Here is a 23,890-nt window from a genome sequence, read left to right on the forward strand (position 1 = left end):
GGCCACGCTAATCCACACAACCCGTCCTTTTCCCTTGATTTTGATACATTTACTATGCATTTGAACATTGACGAGAAGACCAAGAAGTGCAAACATCTCGGACTGACTGTTTGAGCTTGTTTTCTGATTGAGATGGTTAACTCTTCCCAAAGTTGACAGAACTATGTTTCTGTGCAGGAAGTTGCCGCTCGTTTAGCAACTGGAGAAGTAGCGAGGAGCAACTGAATCGAAGAAGCAGGATCGCAGCCTTTTATGCCTTAGTTACTTAAAATTACAGTGATGCAGTTCCGTTCTCGGCGCCAAGAATTGTCGAACAGAGAACAGACTCAAGGGTTGGAGCCTCGGTCGAAATGTATAGGATTTAATAGTGTGCATTGGGGTTGAAGAGATGATCAGTATTCCTATATATCACTCCTCGAATTGCTGTCACCTCGCGGTTTTACACTCTGTCAGAAGGAGGAGTTGAAAATAAAAGGATCCTTGAATCACATAAGGTGATCAAATCATAATCAGAGTCATGGAGGCTAGATTTGAAGTACTAGAAAAATACCCTTGTGCAAATGCAATTTAAACGTGGAGCTAAACTTGAGATAATAGCAGTGTACCTTGTCAACAGATAGTGAGACAACGAAATCTGAATAAATACCTATAGCTCTTATCGGTAGAAGGATAGAGATGGAAACAAATAACTCTCGTGGCCCAAAATGCAAAAAAATAAGAGTATGGAACATTAAGTTACTTGTATTCATAGGTCATTCCGGCGTAACCTAGATAACAAATAAATAGTAGTTAATGCCATTGCAATTGCCATTACAAAGGTATTTTATTCTGCATGGAATTCTTGTAGACTAATGGTCTTACATGTCTGCAACTCTTGGCAGAGAAAATTGAGGTTGTTAGTTTCTAGGGAAGTGGAGGGCCGCACATATCCAGAACCAACATCAGAAAGAAACAAATTTCGTGCTTAGATATGAGAGGAGCCATTTGTTTTTCTTAAGCGTAGTCTATGAGCTTGGAGCCTAGTGCTATTACTTTTTTCGGAATCATTCAATGTGGGCATCTTCATCTTTGAGATGCCTAACAATGTTACCATGTGCCTGTCCTAATTTTGATAGATTAATTGCACAGGAAGCTGATGTTTTGTGTCCATTCGTCCCCGGATAGAAGGGATTCACAATCACCGCGAGCAGATTTTCAAAAAAGAATTATATTGGGATCATCCATGAAATCGCTGATGAGCCTCGTATTATGCATTAGATGCTTAAAAACACAAGACTACATTGGAAAAGAACGCAGTGTGTATACTGTGCATTGTTGACTTTGTCACAATCAACTAACGTTGCAATATTCTATTGAAACAGTATCAGCGATTCAGCGTGTGTAGCAAACTAGCTTCTAATTGGTCATATCTGGTGATTTTCTGCTCATCTTTTCAAGGATTTCTCCAGGAGAAGACTTTGAGTAGGAATCACCAAAGATGATGCTACTTAAAAATGAAGCAGCTGCAAACAATGGAACAGTAGACCCGGCTACATGCATATACACTCGAAAAGAATTCAGGAAATGACGGTTTCATCAGGATTTTTTTGACTACGAGGTGTTCTTGAGCTTTAGAGAACCGGACAATTTAGCAGGTATTACCAACTTCCTTTATATCAGCCTGATGTAAGCGGGAATCTGTGCTTACAGAGATGATGAAGAGATGTGCATTGGGGAAGAGATTGGCCCAGAGCTTCTCCAAACAATCAAACAGTCAAGTATCTCCATACCCATCTTCTCAAAACAACTTATGCCTTTAGGGAAGGTGTCTCAAGGAGTTGGTCTCATGCTAGAGTGCAAGAAAACCAAGGGCAAGATCATGCCCGTTTTCTACGACGTGGGGCCTTACGAGGTTTGGTACTGCTGAGACGAAAAAAAGTTTGTCCATCGACACACGTGCTTGTGGCAAGAGAGAATAAGTCAAGGCAAATACTAGAGCGTGGGTAGGACACGAGTATGGCACGTGGGGACTATCATATAGTTATCAACCTATGGAAGATGCTCGTGGCCCTGTCGACGATGGCACGTGTCCAGTCCTCGCAATACGACGATGAAATTGAAATAGTTGTGGATTCCAACGCCAAAAGCATGTGATGCTGCCAAGAATTTGAAACATCTGTTGAGGTACGCCGTCAAGAATTTGTAGTACACATACAATATGCTAGTCATTACTACACATATAAATTAGGTTATAAAAGGATTTCTACTATCATAAATATTTGAAAGTAAACACTGTAATATGCAGCTAACTTGTGATATACCTACAATGTGCTAGTCATTCCTACATATATAAAGCAGGTTATAACAGCGTTTATATTGCATTAGGTGTAGAACTACTTCACAAAGCAAGTTTCTCGTAATATATAAACTGATTGATTTTGATTATTGACATCCGGCGGAAGGATGACCATCCACTTTTATATGAGCCCCTATACTGCCGCATGAAGACCTGCTTGGGAATCGTATTGAGTGAGAGACGTAGAAGTGACTGATAAAAGGCCAAAAAAGAGAAGGTTCGAGTTGCTGCAAGGCATAAGAGGGTTATCGAAGGTTACATGACCATTATATACGGTAGAAATAACTGCCCAAGGACGTGGTCAAGCATTTCATGAAAAATTGCAAATATTGAAACTTTCGGGTTCTCGTCGTCAAGTCAAGCTCTGGCGTTTATTTTTATCCTAGACATTCTGACGTTGAGTCAAACTCCAGTATAGTGTTGAAGCGTTCTTAGGCCTTGTTGTTGAGTCAAACTTTGTAAAAGCTTGTTTACATTGGTTCATTTGTAAAAAATTGTACTTTCCAAGCCTTTTTGTCAAGTTAAACTCCGGTTCGATTTATGTTTGTAAAATTTTAGTAAGGTTTTGTTCATTGATTTCTTGTTTTTGTGGATCACCCCGGTCCGGAATCGCCACAGTACCCTTCTCACACATTTAAAAATCAAAGAACTACTTTTGATAAAAGGTATTTCATTGTGAAAGAAATTCCGGCGAATCAGGTACCAAACGGGCGGGTATGGACAGGCCTTCCTCGAGCACGAAAACAAGAGGCAATACAACCATGGAACCATTAGCGAGTGGAAGGCCAATCTCGGCGAAGTCGGAGCCCTAAAGAATGGGACCTACGAAGCATGCCCAACGGGTGATTACTTCTAATATTAGGACTATTGCAATAGCCTGTATCCTCACAATACTAACTTAGTTCTGATTGCGTCCAAGCTGAATTTGTGTTGTTTCGAGTATTGAAGCTGAATGTATTTCTAGAGAAATTAGAGATCATTCATAAATCATGAAAAGTGGCATTGTTCACCAGGATTTAACTTTTTCTAAGCTTAATTATATGTTGTAAGTCCATTTTCATCCTTTTCTCGTCGAATATCATTATTTCTGGAAAAATGCTGATAACATCATTCATTGTCTATGAAACAAACGAAATCCAAATGCGCCTTGTAAGATCAACATATTGGTTTGAGGGAAACAATTTCCTTCTCGCTAAAGAGAAAAATCGTTTTCCTCAGTCTAAACTTGTATCTTTCAGCCTATGGGAAAACATTTTTCATTGCTTGAGTAGTTTTCTGTCATTCAAATGCTAGAAAGTCCGAAAACAATACCCTAAAAATGACTCTTGGTCAATCAAGACTCTAAAAATAATTCCATGTGAACATCTTTTTTTTTTTTTTTTGAGATGCCGACGATGTTGCCATGTGCCTAACACCATGAATAAATTATTGATATAGAATTATATGGGAAGCATCCGGGAAATTGCTGATGAACGTTATACAATGCAGCTTTAGTTTAGCTTTGGAAGACAATGGAGAGTGCGTACTTTTCTTTTTAACAAGAGAACTCGGCATTGTGCTATGTAAGATGGGAACACATGCACGTTCTCCCCTTGAGATTCAATTTTTGGTCGAACTTAGGCAAGTAGTTTTGCCTATATTAGAGGATTTCCAGCTCTGATATCATGAAAGATTTGATAGGACCACAACCAACTGTTCTAAAAACTTAAGCTATTATATAAAAGCGTGGTTTAAGATTTAATTACTCTAACGTATACATATAAACTCAAAAAGAAGAGTGGAGGGCCAAATCTACGGAACCAAACTTAGAAAGGGACGATTTTTGTTCTTGAGATCTGAGAAGAGGCAATGTTCAATCGAAGCGCATGTGCTTGGTTGGTCTTGGAGACCAACTTATGCATCACAGCTCGTGAGATGTTGCTAATTGTGAACATTGTTTAGGAAGTGCCAGATGAAGGACAGTGGCCTTTTCCAATTTCGACAGAATATTCTTTGAGAAGCTTTTATGAAATTGCAGTTGAATGTTATCAACTTAAAAGGCATTCCGAGGGGGAAACAAATAGTGTCACAACACTTGCCCATTCACTCCTTGAGTTTTGAAACAGCCTTAGCTTCTTGTACTTGCTCCATACTGATCATAAGTGCTACCTCTCATCTCTGCTGTTCCACTATTCGCCTGTATATCAAACTTAAATCCTTCTCGTTGCCGACTCTACAAAATGTTTTGAGTAATCGTGGTTGCCCTGTATGGTGACAGTTGCTGCCATCACTCTCTCAGCTATCCTGTTCAAAGAACTCCTGAAGAAAAGAGCAGGTCAGATCGCTGTGGAGGGCACTGCAGATGATGATTCAGCTGTAAAGAATGGAACCCTAGAGCGGGCTGCTCATACTTGCACTTCGCCACGAGTTAACGAAACGACATCTGCAGGATATGAATCCAGCAAACACCACCATCCGGGCGAGGGCTGTGAGCCTCGCCGGTGGCCTCCTGCCGGTCCTAAACCAAGAAAAGAAAAGAAAAGAAAAAAGAACACAAAAAAATAAAATAAAAATAATTTAAAAATTATAAAAGTATTAAACTATTATCATATATTTGCCACATTAGCGCTAGTAAGCAAAATGCACCGAATTGACACAATTACAAAATGTTTTAATATTCAATTGGCCAAAAAAAAAAAAAAATAGAACTGAATTGGCACAATTGCAATAGGTTTATGATTTTTTTGGTAATTTTGGATACTTCATTTTTATTTCAACCCATCAAATGAATAGCGGGAAAAATGTCAAAAAAGTCCTAAACCTATTGCATTGGTAATATAATTCAGTCCTAAATCTTTTGTTGATGCCAATTCAGTCCTAAACCTTTTATTGATGCCAATTCAGTCCTAAACCTTTTGCATTGCCAATTTAGTCCTAAACTTTTTGCATTTACGTTAATTGAATCCGACCAATTTTGACCGGAAATTCACCGATATGGACGTCGTTGTCATATGTGGCATGGCTGGCATTGATGTGGATATTTTTCTTCATTTTCTTTTCTCACTCATTAAAAAAATTAAAAAAATTATTTACAAATATGAAAATAATATTCAATAATATTAAGACAATCCACCACGACCACGACTACCACCACTAGCCACAAGTGCTGAATTGTCTTTAGATGATGTAGAAGATGGAGGGACAATGCGTTGAATCCGACAAAAAGTTTCATTCATAGAAAGAACTTTCTCTCTGGCAAGAAGTAGGCTCTTGATAGGATGCAAGTTAGCATTCAACACATATAAAAACTTGGCCACTTGAAATTCATCTCGTTTCGACCAAAACAAAAAAATTCATCTCGTTGCGTCTTTAGTCTCTCAAAATCAGTAGTTGTGTGTTGATAAAGATTGAGTTCTTCCCACATGCCTTTCAAAGCACTATAATACTCTCCAAGAGAGTTGTCCCCCTGTTTAAAATTAAAGATCTTCTTGTATAATTCATAAACTCTAGACATGTTTTTATCTTGTGAGTAGCTCTCCATAATAAGTTCATCACACACTCCTTGGCAATTGTGTGGAACATGACATTAGCAGCAATAGATGGTTCAATGCCGTTCCATAATCACACCAAAAGTGTGTCATTATCTCTCATACAGTCACCATATGCTTTAGCATTTGCATGAGTGGGGTCAGTTGTAAGATAATTGAGCTTCCCATTAGCATTAATATAGACTTTGATAGCTTGAGTACTAACAAGTAATTAGAGGCCCCATTTAATTTAATAGAGGTAATATGAATATTAACACTATCTGTAGAAGACTTACTAGTACTCATGGTGATAATCTCGAAATAAATGCATATCTACCACGAATCATGAAAATTGAAACTTCAACACAAGAAATAAAATAGCCCTTTGCTTGATATAATCAACACCAACAGTAATGTATTTTTGATGAAAATCATACAATACCAATCGACCATAATCAACAAAATATTCTGATCCTTGAATCTGTTGATTTGTAAGTGTTGCAATCCATAGCGACAAACAAATCCATAGCTGCAAAGAGAACCAGATGAATTTGATTTCTCCTAGTCTTATACGAATTGAGACTGGGAGAGAAAATAGATAGAAATTGCAGCTTCAAGTGATTGCACACCAGAGAAGGAAAAGGGGTATTAGGGGACTCTCAAACTAGCAATAGGATCAAAGAATCAGGTACTCAAATTTGCTTTGATACCATGTCATAAAGCTGATTAGAGAATCTATGATAAATAGGCAAGATAGAAGAAGGAAAAGAGGAGAAAACGAGAGGAGAAGAAGAGAGGAAAAAATAAACGTAAAGCCAAAAAACGGCTCTATGTTTCCATGTATTCTTTACCCTACACCTATCTCAATATATTATAAAATTATACAATGACCATAATGCACCCATGTATGTAGAAAGACAAAAAACCTAGAAAATACTCAAGTAACATAACAAGTACTACGAACTTCCCTGATAATACAACTTGGTTCAGATTGAGTCCTAGCTGAATTTGTGTTGTTTCGCGCATTGAAGTTGAATGCATTTCTCGGGAAATTAGAAATCATTCATAAATCATGCAAAGTGGCATTGTTCACAATAGAATTTAACTTTTTCTAAGCTTAAGTATATGTTGTAAGTCCATTTTCTTCATTTACTCGTGGATTAGCATTGTTGACTTCGTATAATTTCAGAGGTGTTAAATTTCCTAATTTGGTTTGGCCTGACCATTTGTTTTTCAATCGAAATTTCTAATTCCACGCATATTTCATACTCTAAAAACAGCAGGCAAGAAGGTGACTTCGTGAAAAAAGTCATCAAGAAGGTTCTTAGAGTGGCATTGTTCACTAGAATTTGACTTTTTCTAAGCTTAACTATATGTTGTAAGTCCATTTTCCTCTTTTACTTGTCGAATAACGTTATTGACTTTTGTACAATATCAACAAGGCATTGTCCACACAGGGTGTTAAATTTTCTAATTTGTTTCGGCCTGACCATTTGTTTTTCAATCCAAATTTCTTAATCTATGTGCTTTTTAACTCCCAAAACATCAGGCAGGAAGGTGACTTCGTGAAAACAGTCATCAAAAAGGCTTTTAGAGAGGCATTGTTCACTAGAATTTAACTTTTTCTAAGCTTAACTATGTTTTGTAAGTCCATCGTCATCATTTTCTTCTAGAACAGCATTATTGACTTCGTATGATTTCAACAAGGCATTGTCCAAACGAAGTGTTAAATTCCCTAATTCGGTTTGTCCGGACCATTTGTTTTTCAATCGAATTTTCTAATTCCATGTGCTTTTCAACTCCCAAAACATCAGACAGGAAGGTGACTTCGTGGAAACAATGTTCAAGATGGCTCTTAAAGTTAGTTTTTTTAAGCTTAACTATTGTTGTAAGTCCATATTCGTCCTTTTCTTCGCAAATAACATTATTGACTTCGTATTATATTAATATATCACTTCCCGAATTGCTGTCACCCTATGGTTTCACACTCCATCAGAAGATGAATTTGAAAACAAACGGATCCTTTGACTCACATAAGGCGATTGAATCATAATGACAGAGTCATGGAGGCTATTTTTAAATCACTTAAATAACTACACTTGTTCAAATGCAATTTTGGACGTCGAGCTAACTTGAAATAATAACTAGAACATTGGCACTTCATTTTTATTTTGACACACCAAATGAATGTTGCCGAAAAGAGCTTCTTAGCCGATGGAAGACTCACTAATGATGTCGTAGCGCTTTTGCGAGAACTTGGATTGGTATTTTATTCTGAATCGGAGTTCCTATAGACTAGGTCTCACAATGCCTGCAAGTCCTTGGCAGAGAAAAACTCGAGACATTTCTGTTTCTTTGAAAGGAAAAATGATAGCAAACAGAAAAATTTCTAGCAAGTCATTTTTATGGAAAATGGTCATGTTTTCCTATGTTTGGCAAAAACTCAATAATAAGTCGGAAAATGATTTCCGCTGCTCGGAATACAAAACCAAATTTGTGTTTTTCGTTAGGGAATGAAATATCTTTTCTGGTGCACTGAGTTGCATTGCTTGATTTTTATGCTGCGTTTGATAGTTGTGTGTTGAACTTATGCGTCTCCAATTTATAGGAATAACTATTTTAGCAAGGTCACCATGATTGTAAGTCAGAGTTCCTTGAAAATTTTTCACAAGCAGTTGGTGGGCTTGTTTTAACAACCATCCCAAGCCCAATTTGATCTTCCAGTTCCAATCAGGAAAATTGTCAAAAAAGTTCTAAACCTTTTACATTTTTCCAATTCGGTCCTAAATCTTTTATGGTTACCTATTCAGTCCTAAACATTTTCACCTTTTCTTGATTGAGTCCTATTGGCCGAAAATTAATGACATGGATGTCATCGTCCTACATGGCATCCCTAGCACTGACATAGATTATTTTTAATGATATTTTAACAAATTTATAAAAAGATTTCCTTTTTTTTGTCTAGAGATCGGCGGCAAACTTAAAAGATTTAAGACTGGATTGATAAAAGTGTGAAAGGATTAGAACTTTTTTGACAATTTTCCTGTTCCAACCACATCCATGGAACCAACAGTAGAGATCAAACAAATAAATCAAAATCCTTAGCCAAAAACGGATAAGAGCAGAAGAAATCATGGGGCTCCACCAAATGGTAGTGATGGACAGAGATGCACTTCTAGCCGATTTCTTAAGCAAAGAGCAAGGCACCTTGAAATACACCTAAAGTCACACACATAGAGAGAGACAGAGAGAAGGGAAGAAAAGAAGGCACTTCGGGAAAAGTACACTAGAAGTGTCATAACTTTTGTACGATGTTCACTTGAGTGCCACACCTTTCAAAACGTTCACTTAAGTATCATAATTTTCAAAAATCGTTCATTTGAGTTCCATGTTGACGTAGATGCCGGAAAAGGCGACGTGGCAGTAGAAAAGCTGACATGGCACGTCGAAAAGTTGACGTGGCTCCTTGGAAAAGTTACTATAGCACTCAAGTGAACGATTTTGCTCGTACGTGGCACTCAAGTGAACGATTTTTGAAAATTATGGCACCTAAGTGAACGTTTTGAAAGTTATGGCACTCAAGTGAACGCCGTACACAAGTTATGGCACTCATGGTGTAATTATCCCAAGCACTTCGGATATTGGAGTTAGAAGAATGTCCGTGACCAAACTCCATTATGTGTCTTTAGAGAAAAACGGGGAAAGTTGTCGAGAAAGTCCTAAATCTATTGCACTTTTGTCGATTCAGTTTTAAACCTTTCAATTTTGCCAATTTAGTTCTAAACCTTTTCAATTCTAAACCTTTCCGCCTTTTGCCGATTCAGTCTTCCGGCCAATTTAGCTCTCGAAAAATGCTTATATGGATTCCTAGTTAGCACCGACCAACCCACGTGGCGGTTCGGCACCGACGTGGGCGCCGGAAAAGGAAAACGATGATATTTTTCTTTTATTGGGTAAATTGCCCAAATCAAAACACGCCCAAATTAAAAAACCTAAAGCCCCTGACTCCTCCATGACGGAGCGACATGCAACGGTCGTCGGATGCTCTTTTTGGCAGTAGCCCCCGACTCCTCAACAACGGGTGATGGGCAACGACTCTCGACGATGCACCGGGGATATTCGCGAGCGGTTCGTTGGGACATCGATGACGATGACTCGGCGGAGAGGATGAGCCTCGGTTGCACGATTCATCCATACCCGGTCCCCGGCGAGTTTTTGTCACTTGACCTTAGGGCAATCTATTTTGCTCGGGTTGTCCTTCTCTCGTTCTTTGATCCAAGAGAGTTATCATATGTGAATTTTCAAAAAGAAAGTGTTTGCTCCATGTTTCTCTTCCTTTCGTTTCTCTGGTTGTTACATGTGAAATGTGTATTATCGGATCTTTCGTTTGAGTTTTTAGGTATCAATTGTCCACTGGGATTGTCAAGGAATTGTTGCGGGATGGAGAACTCAAATGATTTAATTTGTTATCTTGCAAAATAAAGCTTCGATAAAGTTAGGGGCTCTTGCTAAAGAGAGTTGCCATGAAGGGGAGACGCCTTGTCAAGCATCCGACTGCCTTTGCCCGTTGCTCGGTCGTGGAGGAGCGAGGGGCTTTAGTGTCGAGGAGTCAGGGGCTTTAGGGTTTTGAATTTGGACATGTTTTGATTTGGGCAATTTACCCTGGAAAAAAAAAAACGTCATCGTTTTCCTATTCCGGCACCCACGTCGGTGCCGGATTGGCAATGTAGGATGGTTGGTGCTGACTATGAATCCATGTAAATATTTTTTGGGAGCTAAATTGGCCAAAAGACTTAATCGACAAAATGTGAAAATGTTTAGGACTGAATTGGCAAAATTAAAAGGTTTAGGACTGAATTGGTAAAAATGTAATAGGTTTAGGACTTTTTCGATAATTTTCTCGAGAAAAATGATTTTCAGTTTTAATTCGGAGGTCATTTTCAAAGTAACCGAACTAATGTTTTCCGCTCGACGATATCTCTTTCCTGGATGAATTTATTTCACACCAAACAAACAAAAGAAATGAAAATAATTCTTCGTGAATTTTCTTCCAAACAAATGAAGCCGTTCTATTATAAAGTGGAGGGCCCCCATCTCCGGAACCAATATCAGAAAGAGCCAATTTTAACGGCCTTAGATGTCAGAGGAGTCGTTTCTTCCGTCCTAGTCAAAGTGTATGAGCTTGGAGGCCTGTGCTAATACGTTTTTAAGAATCATTCCTCTTGGACATCTTTATTTACGAGATGCCCGACAGACAATGTGGGTTTGTGCCTATCCTAATTTTGATATGTTAATTATATAGAAAGCTGATGTTTTTGTGTCCATTCTTCCCCGGATAGAACGGACTCACAATCACCGCGATTAGATTATTGAACAAGTAAGTTATATCGGAAGCATCCGTGAAATTGTCGATGAACCTTGGTCTATGCTTTAGATGCTGAATAACACAAAATCACGCTCTTTTTTTTGCGGTGCATTGAAGATGACGGAAAGAGTTTTCTATGCATATTGACTTGAAAAATGCTTGCATAAGCGTCCACTGTTATCGCACCGTCACACTGTCCCTTTTCGCTTACTTATATATTGTGGCTTGCATAGCACCGTCACACTGTCATTGAGCGGTGAACGGTTGTGCTAGCCGCTAGGAGGGAGAGAGAGAGAGAGAGAGAGAGAGTTTGCCTTTTTCATCTCTTTATGCATTTACATTCTAAAAGGAAAACTTTTTATTTAACAAATTTGAAATTTAACTATGGTTGTTATTTCATTACTTCAACTAGTCCCCGTGTTCTTTGAATGGATCTCTTAATTGCTGAGAGGGTTGCCCAAAAGCAGTATATATGGGGTATCCAGTAAAACTTATAAGTAAACCAAATACACGGATGACAACTAGGGTTGTTAGTTTCCATTATTATATGAGGCGTACCCAGTAAAACTTACGAAATATGTTCATGAACATCAAGAATGTAACTTGATGAAAATGGATGTGAGGCACTAGCACGTGCTTTCAAATAGATACACATACATGAACAATCGATCGGAGGCATGGTTGGAGCAAATAGGGAAAGAATTCCTAAATGATTTGGGTGCAAGTGATTTCAATGCATTTCAATATTAGTTAAATTTTACATGCGAGCCGTACCTTTAGCTTGTAATCCCCTAACTAAAGACGTGGTTGATGTCCAATTAGGAAAGTGCACGCATCTAGAGATAAAAGATGAAAGACAACATGGACATTGCACTGCTCCGAGTCAACAACTTTCAATATTGGAAGACTCGTTCATTAAACATTTTGCATTGGGGAATCTTTCATAAAGACATCCCTTTCACCATCCATCCTTTTCGTTTGTTTATGTTGATCTTTTGGGCAGAGGAAGGCAAATTATAGGTGAGCCAAAGCGGGAACCGGTTCAGGGTGATAGAACCGGACCGAAGTGGGAAAACCCTAATGATCTATTCTCTCTTCTGCTCTGCTGCCCGTCGCCTGTTTACTTTCTCTCTCCTGTACTTCGATCTATTCAGCCTCCAGGCCCTCCACTCGAGCGACGACTCTCTGTCGAAGTCTCTTTCTCTCTCGTTCGTTTCTCGCTCTTCCCCGGTCTCCTCCTCTCCGGCGACTCACTCACTCCGGCAACGGGGACTCACTCTGATAGGTAAGCTCAAGTATTTTTGTCGAGTCTGAGAGCTCTGCTTCGTGTTTCTTTGTTTGATTGACTCGCAAATCGCAGTTTCTGCATCACGATAAAGTTTTCTTAATTTCACGTGTAAGCTCAACAGGGTCTCTCTCGTTTGTTCGTTCGTTTGTCGAGGCTGAGCTCTGCTTCTCTCTCTCTCTCTCTCTCTCTCTCTCTCTCTCTCTCTCTCTCTCTCTCTCTCTCAATTTGAACGTTTTTTGCTTGGCTTTTAACTATCGGTCCCGGGGGATTTAGGTGGAAATGACCTCGATCCAGTTTAGAGAGCAGCTCTGTGAAAGGCTGAAAGCATAATTCAAAACGGTCGCTTAAAATTAAGCAAGATCATTTTGACTATAGGATGAATTGACTCCCAGGTCATGCCATCTAGTGGAAGTTTGCTTTACTAGCTTTGTACTGCATTGCAGTGTGCCAGTGTTGCATTCTATCGTCAGACCATTTCAAGGTGTGGTTCTTGCAGGGTTTGTATTCTTGCTTTAATGTTTCTGGCTTCTTTGAATCCGTTTCACAGTGACAGGTTGTAATCTAGAAGCTATGGCTTGATCCATTTAATTTCTTAGAACCTTTCTACCCTTTAAAACTTGAATGTAACTAACAGGAAAATTTTGTCCTTTGAAGGAATAAAAGAATGAAACACTCACAAAAATAAGAAAGAAGGAATCAGCCGGTTCTCGGGTAGACTCTTGAGCCAGACCCAATGGATAGAATCGGTTCCAGGTTCTACAGGGTAGGTTTCAGATTTCGAAAATTGAGAATTGGTCTTGAGAGGATAGATTTCAGGTTTCACTTATGGAGCCTACCCAATTTGGAATCGATCACCCTAGAAGATATCTTCTATTCATTAAACATTTTGTCTTCGGAATCATTCAGAAAACATGTGCTCTTCACCCAGAAAGCATGTGCTCTCCATCCAACCTTTTCATTTGTTTATCTACATCTTTTTGTGCAGTAGGAAGGCATCCTCTTTTCATCTTTGCCTGCCATATTAACATGGAGAAAGGAAAAAGCCAGGGCAAGGCAAACAAGGGAATGCACTGTCTCGTTTCAGGTCGTTCGTTTGCGGTAATTGTTGCGCCAATTCTTCTGACTATGTTTGTAATCAATCATCTCATGAAGAAGAAAAAGAGTGCAACGAAAGAGATCACGGAGGGAGCATCTGCTCCTCCTTTCAGCACTGACGATGAATACGATGTATTCTTGAGCTTCAGAGGCTCAGATACCCGTAAGGAATTTACTGATCACCTCTACCACAGACTTTGCAGCGAAAGGTCTATGCCGATACACGTGTTCAGGGACGATGATAGCCTCTCAATTGGCGAGGAATTTCGTTCACAGCTTCTCAACGCCATTAAACAGTCTAAGATTTCGATCCCTATCATCTCCGAAAATTATGCTTCGAGCAAATGGTGCCTCCGTGAGCTCATTCATATGATGGACTGCAGGAAGAGCACGTCACACATAGTGTTGCCCATTTTTTACAAAGTGGATCCATCGCATGTGCGGTATTTAAGAGGAAATTTTGGGAAGGCCTTTGATTCACGTAAGAAGCGTTTTGATGAGAAGGAGATTCAGGAAGGGCGACGAGCACTTGAAGACGTGAGTTACTTAAATGGATGGGAATCTGAGAAAATTGCCAACGGGTACTTGCTTTCCACCTTTTTTTTTTATAAAAAAAAAAAGTAAGTTCTCTTATCAATGGAAAAATGATGAAATGTGGCTGACTTACTTCCATAGAAAGCTCAGGAATTTCCAAACCAATGAGCAACCATAATGCCCAAAAGACAACATACGCTCCCCAACATGTCCCCACAACTAAAACCAACGTATCCCTGAGCCCCGAAAACTTTACAATTGTCTCAAGTACAGGGCCAAAAACAAAGAAACGACAACCCCCTCCAGCCAATAGTATTGATCACGAACAATATGCCTCTCCAATGCTTAGTTCTCCAGAGCTTGATCATCACCAAGTAAATTATCCTCCTATTGCCAACGGTGGTTAGCTCACTTGATATTGATCAGACATGTTGCATTGACCATGTCTAGGTTCGATTCTTGCTGCCAATGACTCCCCATTGGTAAGCGTCTATAACTTTTAAGTCCTCAATATAAGCCTGTGGGATGCCTGACCTTAGAGTAGGGTAATCTTCCCTCCACCTTTCTGAAAACAACCCCCACCCAAACACCCCAAAAAGAAAAAAGGAAAAAAAAAAGACCTACCCTTCAACTAGCAGCGACCTTGAGCCTTGTAATAGTTGATATACTCCCAAAGACACTTAATGAGCCAGGTGCACCACCTTACTTTCTTTCATCAAGATCTATCTAATGGCATAAAAGGAAGAGGGGGAAAATTGAAATGACTACTGCACCATCATCCTCCATTCTTATTAATAAAACCAAAACATTAGGTGTTGTCATTTGATGAGATTAAGTATAATCACAAGTTTATCATGAGTTTTGTTGTTCGACGGGCATGAAGGAGAATTAGTGGAAAGAGTTATCAAAGAAGTTTTGAGCAAGTTGAGCAAGTTGCGACCTGATTTTCATCTTGTTGTTACCAAGCACTTAGTTGGATTTGATGATCATGTGAAAAAAATTAGGAGTTGGGTAGACGCTTCTACTAATGATGCTCAAATGATTGGAATCTGTGGCATGGGAGGGATCGGTAAAACAACTCTTGCCAAGATCATCTACAATGAGTTGTCCAATGACTTTGTGCATTGTAGATTCCTTCCCAATATTCGAGAAACAGCTCACCACAAGGATATCACTTATCTACAAAAGCAACTAATTAAGGGAATACTGTCAATCGAAGTTGAAGTTTCGAATGTTGAAGATGGAATTAGATTGATCAAAAATAGATTCAAAAGGAGAAAGGTTCTCATTCTTTTGGATGATATAGATGAGAAGGATCACCTAGATGCTTTGGCTAAACAATGTGATTGGTTCACTTCAGGAAGTATCATCATTGTTACAACTAGATATAGAGCCATTCTTGATCAATCTGAATTCAAGGTAGTCCACAAGCATGAATTGAATAAAATAGATGAGAAGGATTCCCTGATTTTATTTAACAAACATGCATTTCGTGAGGACGATTCTTTGAAGGGCTTTAACCGTATGTCTCGTGAGATCATATCCACTCTGGATGGACTTCCCTTGGCTATTGAGGTTATAGGTTCGTACTTGTATGGAAAAAGTGAAGATGTATGGAATGATATGCCGAAGCAATTAGAAGCACAACAACAAGATCAAGTCCAAGAACGTGTCCAGAAAATATTGCGGATAAGTTATGATGGATTAGACGATTATCAGAAGGAGATTTTTGTTGATATTGCTCGTTTCTTCATTGGCAAAGATAGCAAATTCGCCATTTGCATGTGGAACGATCATCGATTTCGTGCAAATCAAGCAATTGAAGAGTTGAAATTGAGGTGCTTAATAAAAATTGAAGATGATGGTATGATATGGATGCATGATCAACTCAGAGATCTTGGAAGGAGCAAATGGCAAGAAAAGGAAGCCTCCAAAGTGCTAACTGAACGAAAAGGTAATATATGGCACTCCCTTTTCTTTCCCTCCCCCTCATATTTTCATAAATTTCATCTGGTCTATTTTAACAATTATCTTGTATGAACAGATGCCCCTACTTTTCAGGAAAAGATCTATTTAAAAATCCACGCATGCCCATCCTGGATTAAGTGTGACAGCTAATTAAATTATAAATATTCCAAGGATGAAGAAGTTGTACTATTTAATTCAAGTTTTTTGATATAAATTACATTTGTCAAAAATCTAATTCACAATCAATTTAAGATCCTTTAACTATGATTTTGCACTAAAAACTTCGTTGAGAAGACTAAAGATGAAGTGTAAACATCGTAGATAGAAAAATGAATATATCTTTGTTAAAATAAAGATAATATGTGCCAATTGTAATATTAATAATTTCCCTGAACAGTAACATTGAAAGAAAATTTTACACTTATCACGTGTGATTGCTTCTAGTACGGCCGAATGTATCGTGGACCTTGTGGTGCTCCTGTGATTTACGAAACCAGTGTTTGATATGTTTATTTCTCCACTTTGATTTTGAAGATATCGGGCCTTCTATTATAGTTATATCTATGTCTTTTCATTCATCTTTCGGGTTAATAGATACCGAAGAAAAAACACCCTTAAGAATTTTATTCGAAATATTTACTAATTTTTTTGTAAAGATTGTATCATGTCAACCTTGTTCATCTCATGGATTAAGTTAGGTGTATGATAAAGAGTGGGTTTTCTCATTTTCCCTTCATTGCCGTTGTTTTTTCCTTTTCAACATTTCTCAATAAACATTTCGTTCCTCTCCAAGTTGTTTTATAGTGTGTTTATATTTTGGGCTAATGCCCTTTGATGCCAAAAGCCACTGGACAAACTTGACTATTTAGAGGAAATTACGTGCTTATTATCATATCGATACCTTTTTATTTGTTGTATAATCTTCAGCGTGAAGTCATTTTTTTTTTTAAGTTTATGTTTTACTTAAATTGTCATTGTATATAGTCCATTTGGGGAAGCCTCATTGGTTCATGACTAATCAATGGAGAGGAACTAACCTAGCAAGTAACCAAGAGATGTTGGGGAAAGCAAAAAGCTTTATATTCTTGATTTTATCTGAAATAGTACATTTCACAAGATTCGATATCACACTCTTTCGTTGATTCAGTAACTCCATAAACATCAGCAAAAGCAGCACATCATATGGGTGCTTAAAATATGAAAAAAAAGTCAAATCTGTTTGAACAAAGATAAATGTTGGACGATGCTAACTAGTTTAGGAAACAATTTATATGGTTGCAAGATTGAGATATTACGATTCAATTATGGAAAATAAAAATTTTATGGGACTGATTTCCAATTATCTTAACTTTTAAAACTATGTTTATGCGTATTTTGGTAATAAATTATATGCGCATTGATGTGGAAACTTTTGACGAAAGAGTGAGGTTTTGAAATCCCCTTTCGATATAGTAGAGTTTTTTTTTTCCATGTAATATAATCCAGAGATCAATATACATTGAAAAAAAAATCAAAGACAGCGTGAGATGATGATTACAGCTCGATTTAGTGACTTCTACAAATGAGCTTAAGGATATGTTCGATCTAAAAACTTAAGGATGTGTTTATTTGGGAAAAAATAAAAAATCCATTGGAAAAGGAAAATGATTATTGGAAAATTATTTTTCAGGCAAATGGTTTGTCTTTCTTTATTTAGTAATTTGTGACCAAAAACGTTTTTTGGTTTTCAGATCTTACTTGAAAAATGATTTCAACGAGGCTAAAAATAAATCAAATTTTTAAATAGTCAACTTGTTTTTTATTATATTATTACTATTTTTTTTCTTTTTCTTTGTTTCTTCGGCAACCAGCCACATGAGATCGAGCCTCATCATATTTGGCAAGCTAGAGCTCACCAGGCCTCGACGATGGTTGACAATTGACCACACGAGGTGGAGCCTCATCGAGGAACCGGCGAGCTTGAGCTCGCCGGATAAGGTGAGACTCGATCACATGTGGCCAATCGCCGGCCATTGCCAAGGCCCGGTGACCAGCGGAGGAAGAAGAAAAAAAAAATTAAAAAGTTTGAGATGGGTAATTCTGAAAAATGTTTTCATTTCTTTGGATTTAGGAATTTTTTTTTCTAAAGTCTAAAAAAGCAATTTCTGAAAAACTCTCACTCAAACAAATGCAGAGAGATTATTCGGGCAGATTTTTCCCTAGTGAATATTTGAAGTACAGATAACGCGGAACGAATCAAACCACAAAATTGAACCAAAAAAAAAATCATCTTTGGTTTCACAACGGTTTGTAGAGTTCATATTTCGCAAGACAAACTTGTGTTTTGGTGTTTCTCTGTTCTAAATATTCCCAAGAAACTAACGAAAAAAGATACACTTTTAAGTTATGTTGATGGTTAGACCAAAAACAAAAAAGTTATGTGGATGGATCAATAATTTTAGCTTTTTCATTTTTACTATGTATTTCCTGCCCATTGTCTCTTTTCTTCTCTTTTATGATTGCATTCGGCTGATAAAAAGCATTCTAAGAATGGGAAACAAAAAAACAATCTTTATCCAATGTAAAAGAAAAAAGGACAATTCTTTCAAGTTTGGTGGCACTGTTCTAACAAAAGTTCACGTGAAAGAAAGAGAGAGTTAGAAGTATTGTGAAATATGGATCAACTAGTCGCGAACCCGTGCCATGCTAGACACCAAAACTAGAATTGAGAAAATTAAGCACACAGATATTAATATATTATCCCAATCTACCTTTGTTATGCACATATCTGTGGACGCATATCATTTTCTTTGGAAAGATAGTTATAACTTATAAATTGATACTTCTTAATCTTTTACAATGGAAAAATTCAGTTAGTAAACAGTATTCGAAAGACATTCCCATTTTTTGCATTATAATGCATATGACTGAAACTGATTTCTGGATTCCCACACCATAACCAATTAGACAAAAAAGCAAAAAAAAAAAAAAAAATGATCAGCTAAGCAAGAGAGACGACAAAGGATATTATAAATGAGAAAATTACTGTTGAACAAACTACTTAGTGAACGATGATACTCGGACATAATTTACTTTTGAAAGAAAATAGTATTCTTATTTCTTTCAAATAACTGTCATGTCCTTTTTTTAGGAGTCTTGAGTTACTCAAACAATTGTTGGACTACTCAATACTCATGGCATTTAGAGGATGTAAAGTTCATTATGGCATTCAAGAGATCCACTTAAGCATTATTTAGGATTAGTTAATGCGCTAACATGAGAACAAACCAAATGGAACTAAGATAATATTATATGACAGTCTTTCTGTTGAGTTAGATAATCACACTAATTAGACAAAAAAGGGAGAAATGGGTGAACCATTTCACCTTAAACAGAAATGCAACAATTTAGCTACTGTTGTGTTTTCTAACTTTCAATTACACACATCATTCTTACATGAAAATTGGGTCGACCGACTGCGCCGAACTTTAGGTGATTGCAGAGAGTGACCCGGATCGCTCCATGGTTCCTCAATGGAGCGCAAATTCCATGACCGGGGGCTCGGATGGAGGGCAAATTCTATGAAACTAAGTGTAGCAAAAAGATGAATGCATTGAAATTGAACTATAAGGAATTGAAAAGACATGAAAAAAATTTGCAACGACGCGGAAACTTACAAGTAAAGTGGGAGATAGACTTTGGTGTGTTTTACGTTTTTTATTTTGCCTCTAAACGCCCCTTTCATGTTAATGCCTATTGTGGACGGTACTGGGTTTCTTGTAAAACTGCCCATGGATAAGGCTTGCTCCACTTTCCGAAAACTCCTATTTTGTTGGCTATAACTTATAAGCTCCACTTTAAGACGTTTCAAACTTCCACATGCATCATCTGTCACATGCATCCATGTCTCCTTTGTTATTTGCCACATATATCCTATGACTCTTGTCTATACTATTTTTTAAGGGAGATTTTGCTTTGAGTCTTTCATTCTAAATTACATCAAAATCAATTTAATAATTAATTGAATTAATTTTGAGGAGAAATAATACTAATGGTATCTAAACTCTGGCGCATTGTGTAATGTCATCCTTGAACTCTTAATTAGTTCAATGTAGTGCTTGTGCTTGAACTAATCGTAAATGTCCAATCTAGTTCCTGATTTTTTAATTGATAGCACCAATAATCTCAATAGTTTCTCAATTGCCATAATAAAGTCAAATCAGTCATTCAACAATATTCACTACTGTAGGTAGGCCTAGATTTTAGATTAAATTTTCATTGCAAAATCCATATACCAAATTAACTGAAAATATGCTATCTCTTTTATTAGTTTTTTTTTTTTACATTTTTTGGTATTTAAAATTACTACGATAGTTCCATTTAGGATATAGTCCTTCGACAATATTCTCAAGTCCTTTGATGACGTCAGGTCATCATGCCCTTATGTGCTGGGCAACACAAGTGCTAGAGGAATATCGTATTTCGATATTGCTTTCATTTTAAGAATTATGTGCTTTCAGAAGGATAACTAAAAACGATTTTACTTCATCTATAAATATTAGCACTTATATCAATCAAAATCTTGTTCCTAATATTTTAAAATAAATAAAACCTTCAAGTTTTTATGTTTCATGTTTTCTTAATTTTAATTTCGTTAAATCTATAAATTGGAAATCAAAATAGCAGAAATATCAACATGATACAACCTGAGATAAGGTTCTACTCTTACTATTATAATACATAAATGGAACTATCGGATTATTTACAAAAATCAGAGAGTTAGAAGATGATAAAAATATATCATTATATTTATTGAATGGATTGTAATGAAAATATATTCCAGGAGTATTGTAATTATGAAAACTTGCAAATAGAAAGGACTGATTTGACTTTGTTTTGGAAGTCGAGGGACTAAACTGAATAAATTAAAAGTTTATGGACTAGGTTGCATATTTACGAATAGTTCAAGAGCAACGTTAAAATGAAGTTAAAGTTCAAGGATAATTGTACATTGGGCCAAAGTGTGGGGACTATTAGTGTGAAATTCCCTAATTTTAAATGAATACACGGGCTATTTTCGTCATTTAGCTCTTAAGCCTTCAATCTTTGAAATTGGCTCAAGTTAAGTGCATACTTTAAAAGAAAATTTTCTGTTTCAAAGCAATGATTAAACACTCAACAAATAAATTGCAAACCAGGTGCTTCCTGAACTACTTAACGAGTAAAAGGTACAAACATTGAGGAGCGTATCTTTTAGATTTTCTAAAGCAAGAAGCACTTTTCTTTTCATTTTCATGTCAAAACATACTATATTGTTGAAATTTCAAAAGATTATCATTAAATTAAATGTAAATTTGAACATTTACATATGGCAAGGGTAGAAAGATGACAATTGTGTGAGTTCAAGATAAAGAAAGCAAAAACTAAAAGTTTGAAAGTCGATTTAGACGTTCAGTTGATTAATTTGATATAGAGGGAACTGAAAAAATCCAGCTAATTTGTCTCAACCACTACACAGGTGGACAGTTTATGAACTTACAGAGCTCTGGGTTCCTTCAATTGGGAGGACTGGCTTCAAGTGGAGACTCTGACAAACTGTATTCTGAATTAAGATGGCTTCAGTGGCTTGAAATTGACCCCGATTTGTCTTCTTGGACAACCAATTTGCCTCTATCGACATTATTGGTGCTGCAGTTGTCATACAACCGGATAACAGAGGATTGGAGAGGATGGACTTTAATCACGGTAAGATGCGAAAAGACATCCTCTGTGATTTTTTGTTTGTTTTGTTTTGTGTGTCAATCAACTCATTTTTTGACAGCTTATTCTCCTTTGTATAGGGAGAGCGGCTAAAAGTTCTCGATCTTGCATGTTGCAAAAATCTGACATGCACTCCTGATCTCTCGGTTTTCACAAAGTTGGAAATTCTCGTCTTGAAAGACTGTGACGGATTAAAGCAAGTCCACCATTCTATTGGCAAAGTCAAGAGCCTCGTTTCCTTGGACCTGAGTGGCTGTGGTAGTCTCGATGGGTTACCAGAAGAATTGGGCCAATTAGAAGAACTGAAAGAACTTATTTTAGATTCTGCTGGTATTACAAAGATTCCTATGTCAATTGGTTCTCTGAGGAAGCTGAAGAAACTGAGTGCCCGAGCTTGTCGGTCATTGATAGAAATCCCTAGCTCAATTTGGGATTTACAGAGTTTACAATGTCTTGATTTTAGTGAATCTGCAATCGAAGGGTTACCTGCTGTTGAAACGTTGAAAGAACCAGTTCTCACAGCTTTCACAGAGGTGGAGATTATCATCTTGAAAGACTGTTACGGATTAAAGCAAGTCCACCATTCTATTGGCAAAGTCAAGAGCCTCGTTTCCTTGGACCTGAGTGGCTGTGGTAATCTCAAGGAGTTACCAGGAGAATTGGGCCAGTTAGAAGAACTGAAAGAACTTATTTTAGATTCTGCTGATATTACAGAGATTCCTACGTCAATCGGTTCTCTGAGGAAGCTGGAGAAACTGAGTGCCCGAGCTTGTCGGTCATTGAGACAAGTCCCTAGCTCAATTGGGGATTTAGAGAATTTGCAACATCTGGACATTAGTGATTCTGCGATTGAAGAGTTACCCAGTGCAATTGGAATGTTGAAAAAACTACGGAGGCTAAGTCTAGAGGACTGTCACAAGCTCAGGTCGCTCCCAGAGCTTCCTTCTGGCTTAAAATCTCTGAAGATCTCTAGTCGGAGTCCCATGTTGCCACAGGGTTGTTGCCCATTGCACCTAGAAACACTTGATGTTTCATGGACGCGATCGTCATCTTCTTAAATACATCCCAGAGCTTCCCTCAAGGTCCTTGAAACTTTGTGGTGCCTTAACTCATTCATATATGCGGCAAAGCGGCAATTATAAGGTATTTGTCGATCAACTCATTTGTTGACAGCTTATTCTCCTTTGTATAGGCTGCATTCAGTTCTCTGAGAAGTTGGAGAAACTGAGTGCCAGATTTGTTGGTGATTGAGAGAAATCCCTAGCTCAATTGGGGATTTATGGAATTTGCAACATCTGAACTTATTGAATTCCTCTTTACCCATTGGACCAACAAAAAAAAAAAGAATTCCTCTTTACCCTAAAAAAAAAAAAACTTGTTGAATTCCTGGAACTCTTTAACGTGTCAAATTTGACTTATGCCAGATATTCTGACGAGCAAACACCTTTATAATTCTCCGTGACGATTGTGAACCCTGTCAAGTTTCTTTTTGTTCCCTCGAGCATGAATCCCCAGTAAGTAAGAGAGCTGAGCTAAAATGAAAATCAAGGTTCAAGTCTTTCTGGTGGGTGTGACTAAATAAAATGGAAAGTGGTTCTGGCTAGTCTGTCATATATGTGTAGACCAGCTTTCTAAAACGAGTAGTCAGACTGTCGTTTTGAAAGATCAGGTGAGGTAAAACGGTGGTGCTTTAGGTCTGGTTGGTCTATGTAATGATCAAGGCTTACTTTTGGAGTTTCAATTCACCGAGCTGTATCGATGAGCTGTTGCGTAATTTGCAAAGCTGGGGCGAGGAGCTCAGGAATTTGCTAATTAGTTTGCTTCCCTTTTGATCCTTGTCATGGAATCATTGCATCACGTGATTGATCTAAGTGCAGCTAACTTGGCTGAGGAGCTTCAAATTCCGTACCAAAGACCGATCAAAATGAAAGAGGGCCATCTTGCATGCAAATTTTGAAGAGGCTGGTAGGCCAACTGAAGTGTCCTGAGGAAGTTTTGATGCTTGTGAAGATCCAAACACTTGATCTGGTCTCACCAGCACATACTTGAATGGCAGAGGA

General features: G+C 37.6%; 1 protein-coding gene across 1 annotated transcript; it reads left to right on the forward strand.

The window, feature by feature from the left end:
* The first annotated feature begins 13,520 nt into the window (after positions 1 to 13,520).
* On the forward strand, positions 13,521 to 23,081 carry LOC115732029 (disease resistance protein RPV1-like). The gene is made up of 5 exons (XM_048277911.1): positions 13,521 to 14,170; positions 14,999 to 16,077; positions 21,589 to 21,815; positions 21,911 to 22,826; positions 23,023 to 23,081. The coding sequence occupies exons 1-5, from the start codon at positions 13,521 to 13,523 to the stop codon at positions 23,079 to 23,081; spliced, it is 2,931 nt and encodes a 976-aa protein (XP_048133868.1).
* The last annotated feature ends 809 nt before the right edge of the window (positions 23,082 to 23,890 follow it).

This window comes from Rhodamnia argentea, chromosome 1 (assembly GCF_020921035.1).
Source record: "Rhodamnia argentea isolate NSW1041297 chromosome 1, ASM2092103v1, whole genome shotgun sequence".
NCBI classification, from domain to species: Eukaryota; Viridiplantae; Streptophyta; class Magnoliopsida; order Myrtales; family Myrtaceae; genus Rhodamnia; species Rhodamnia argentea.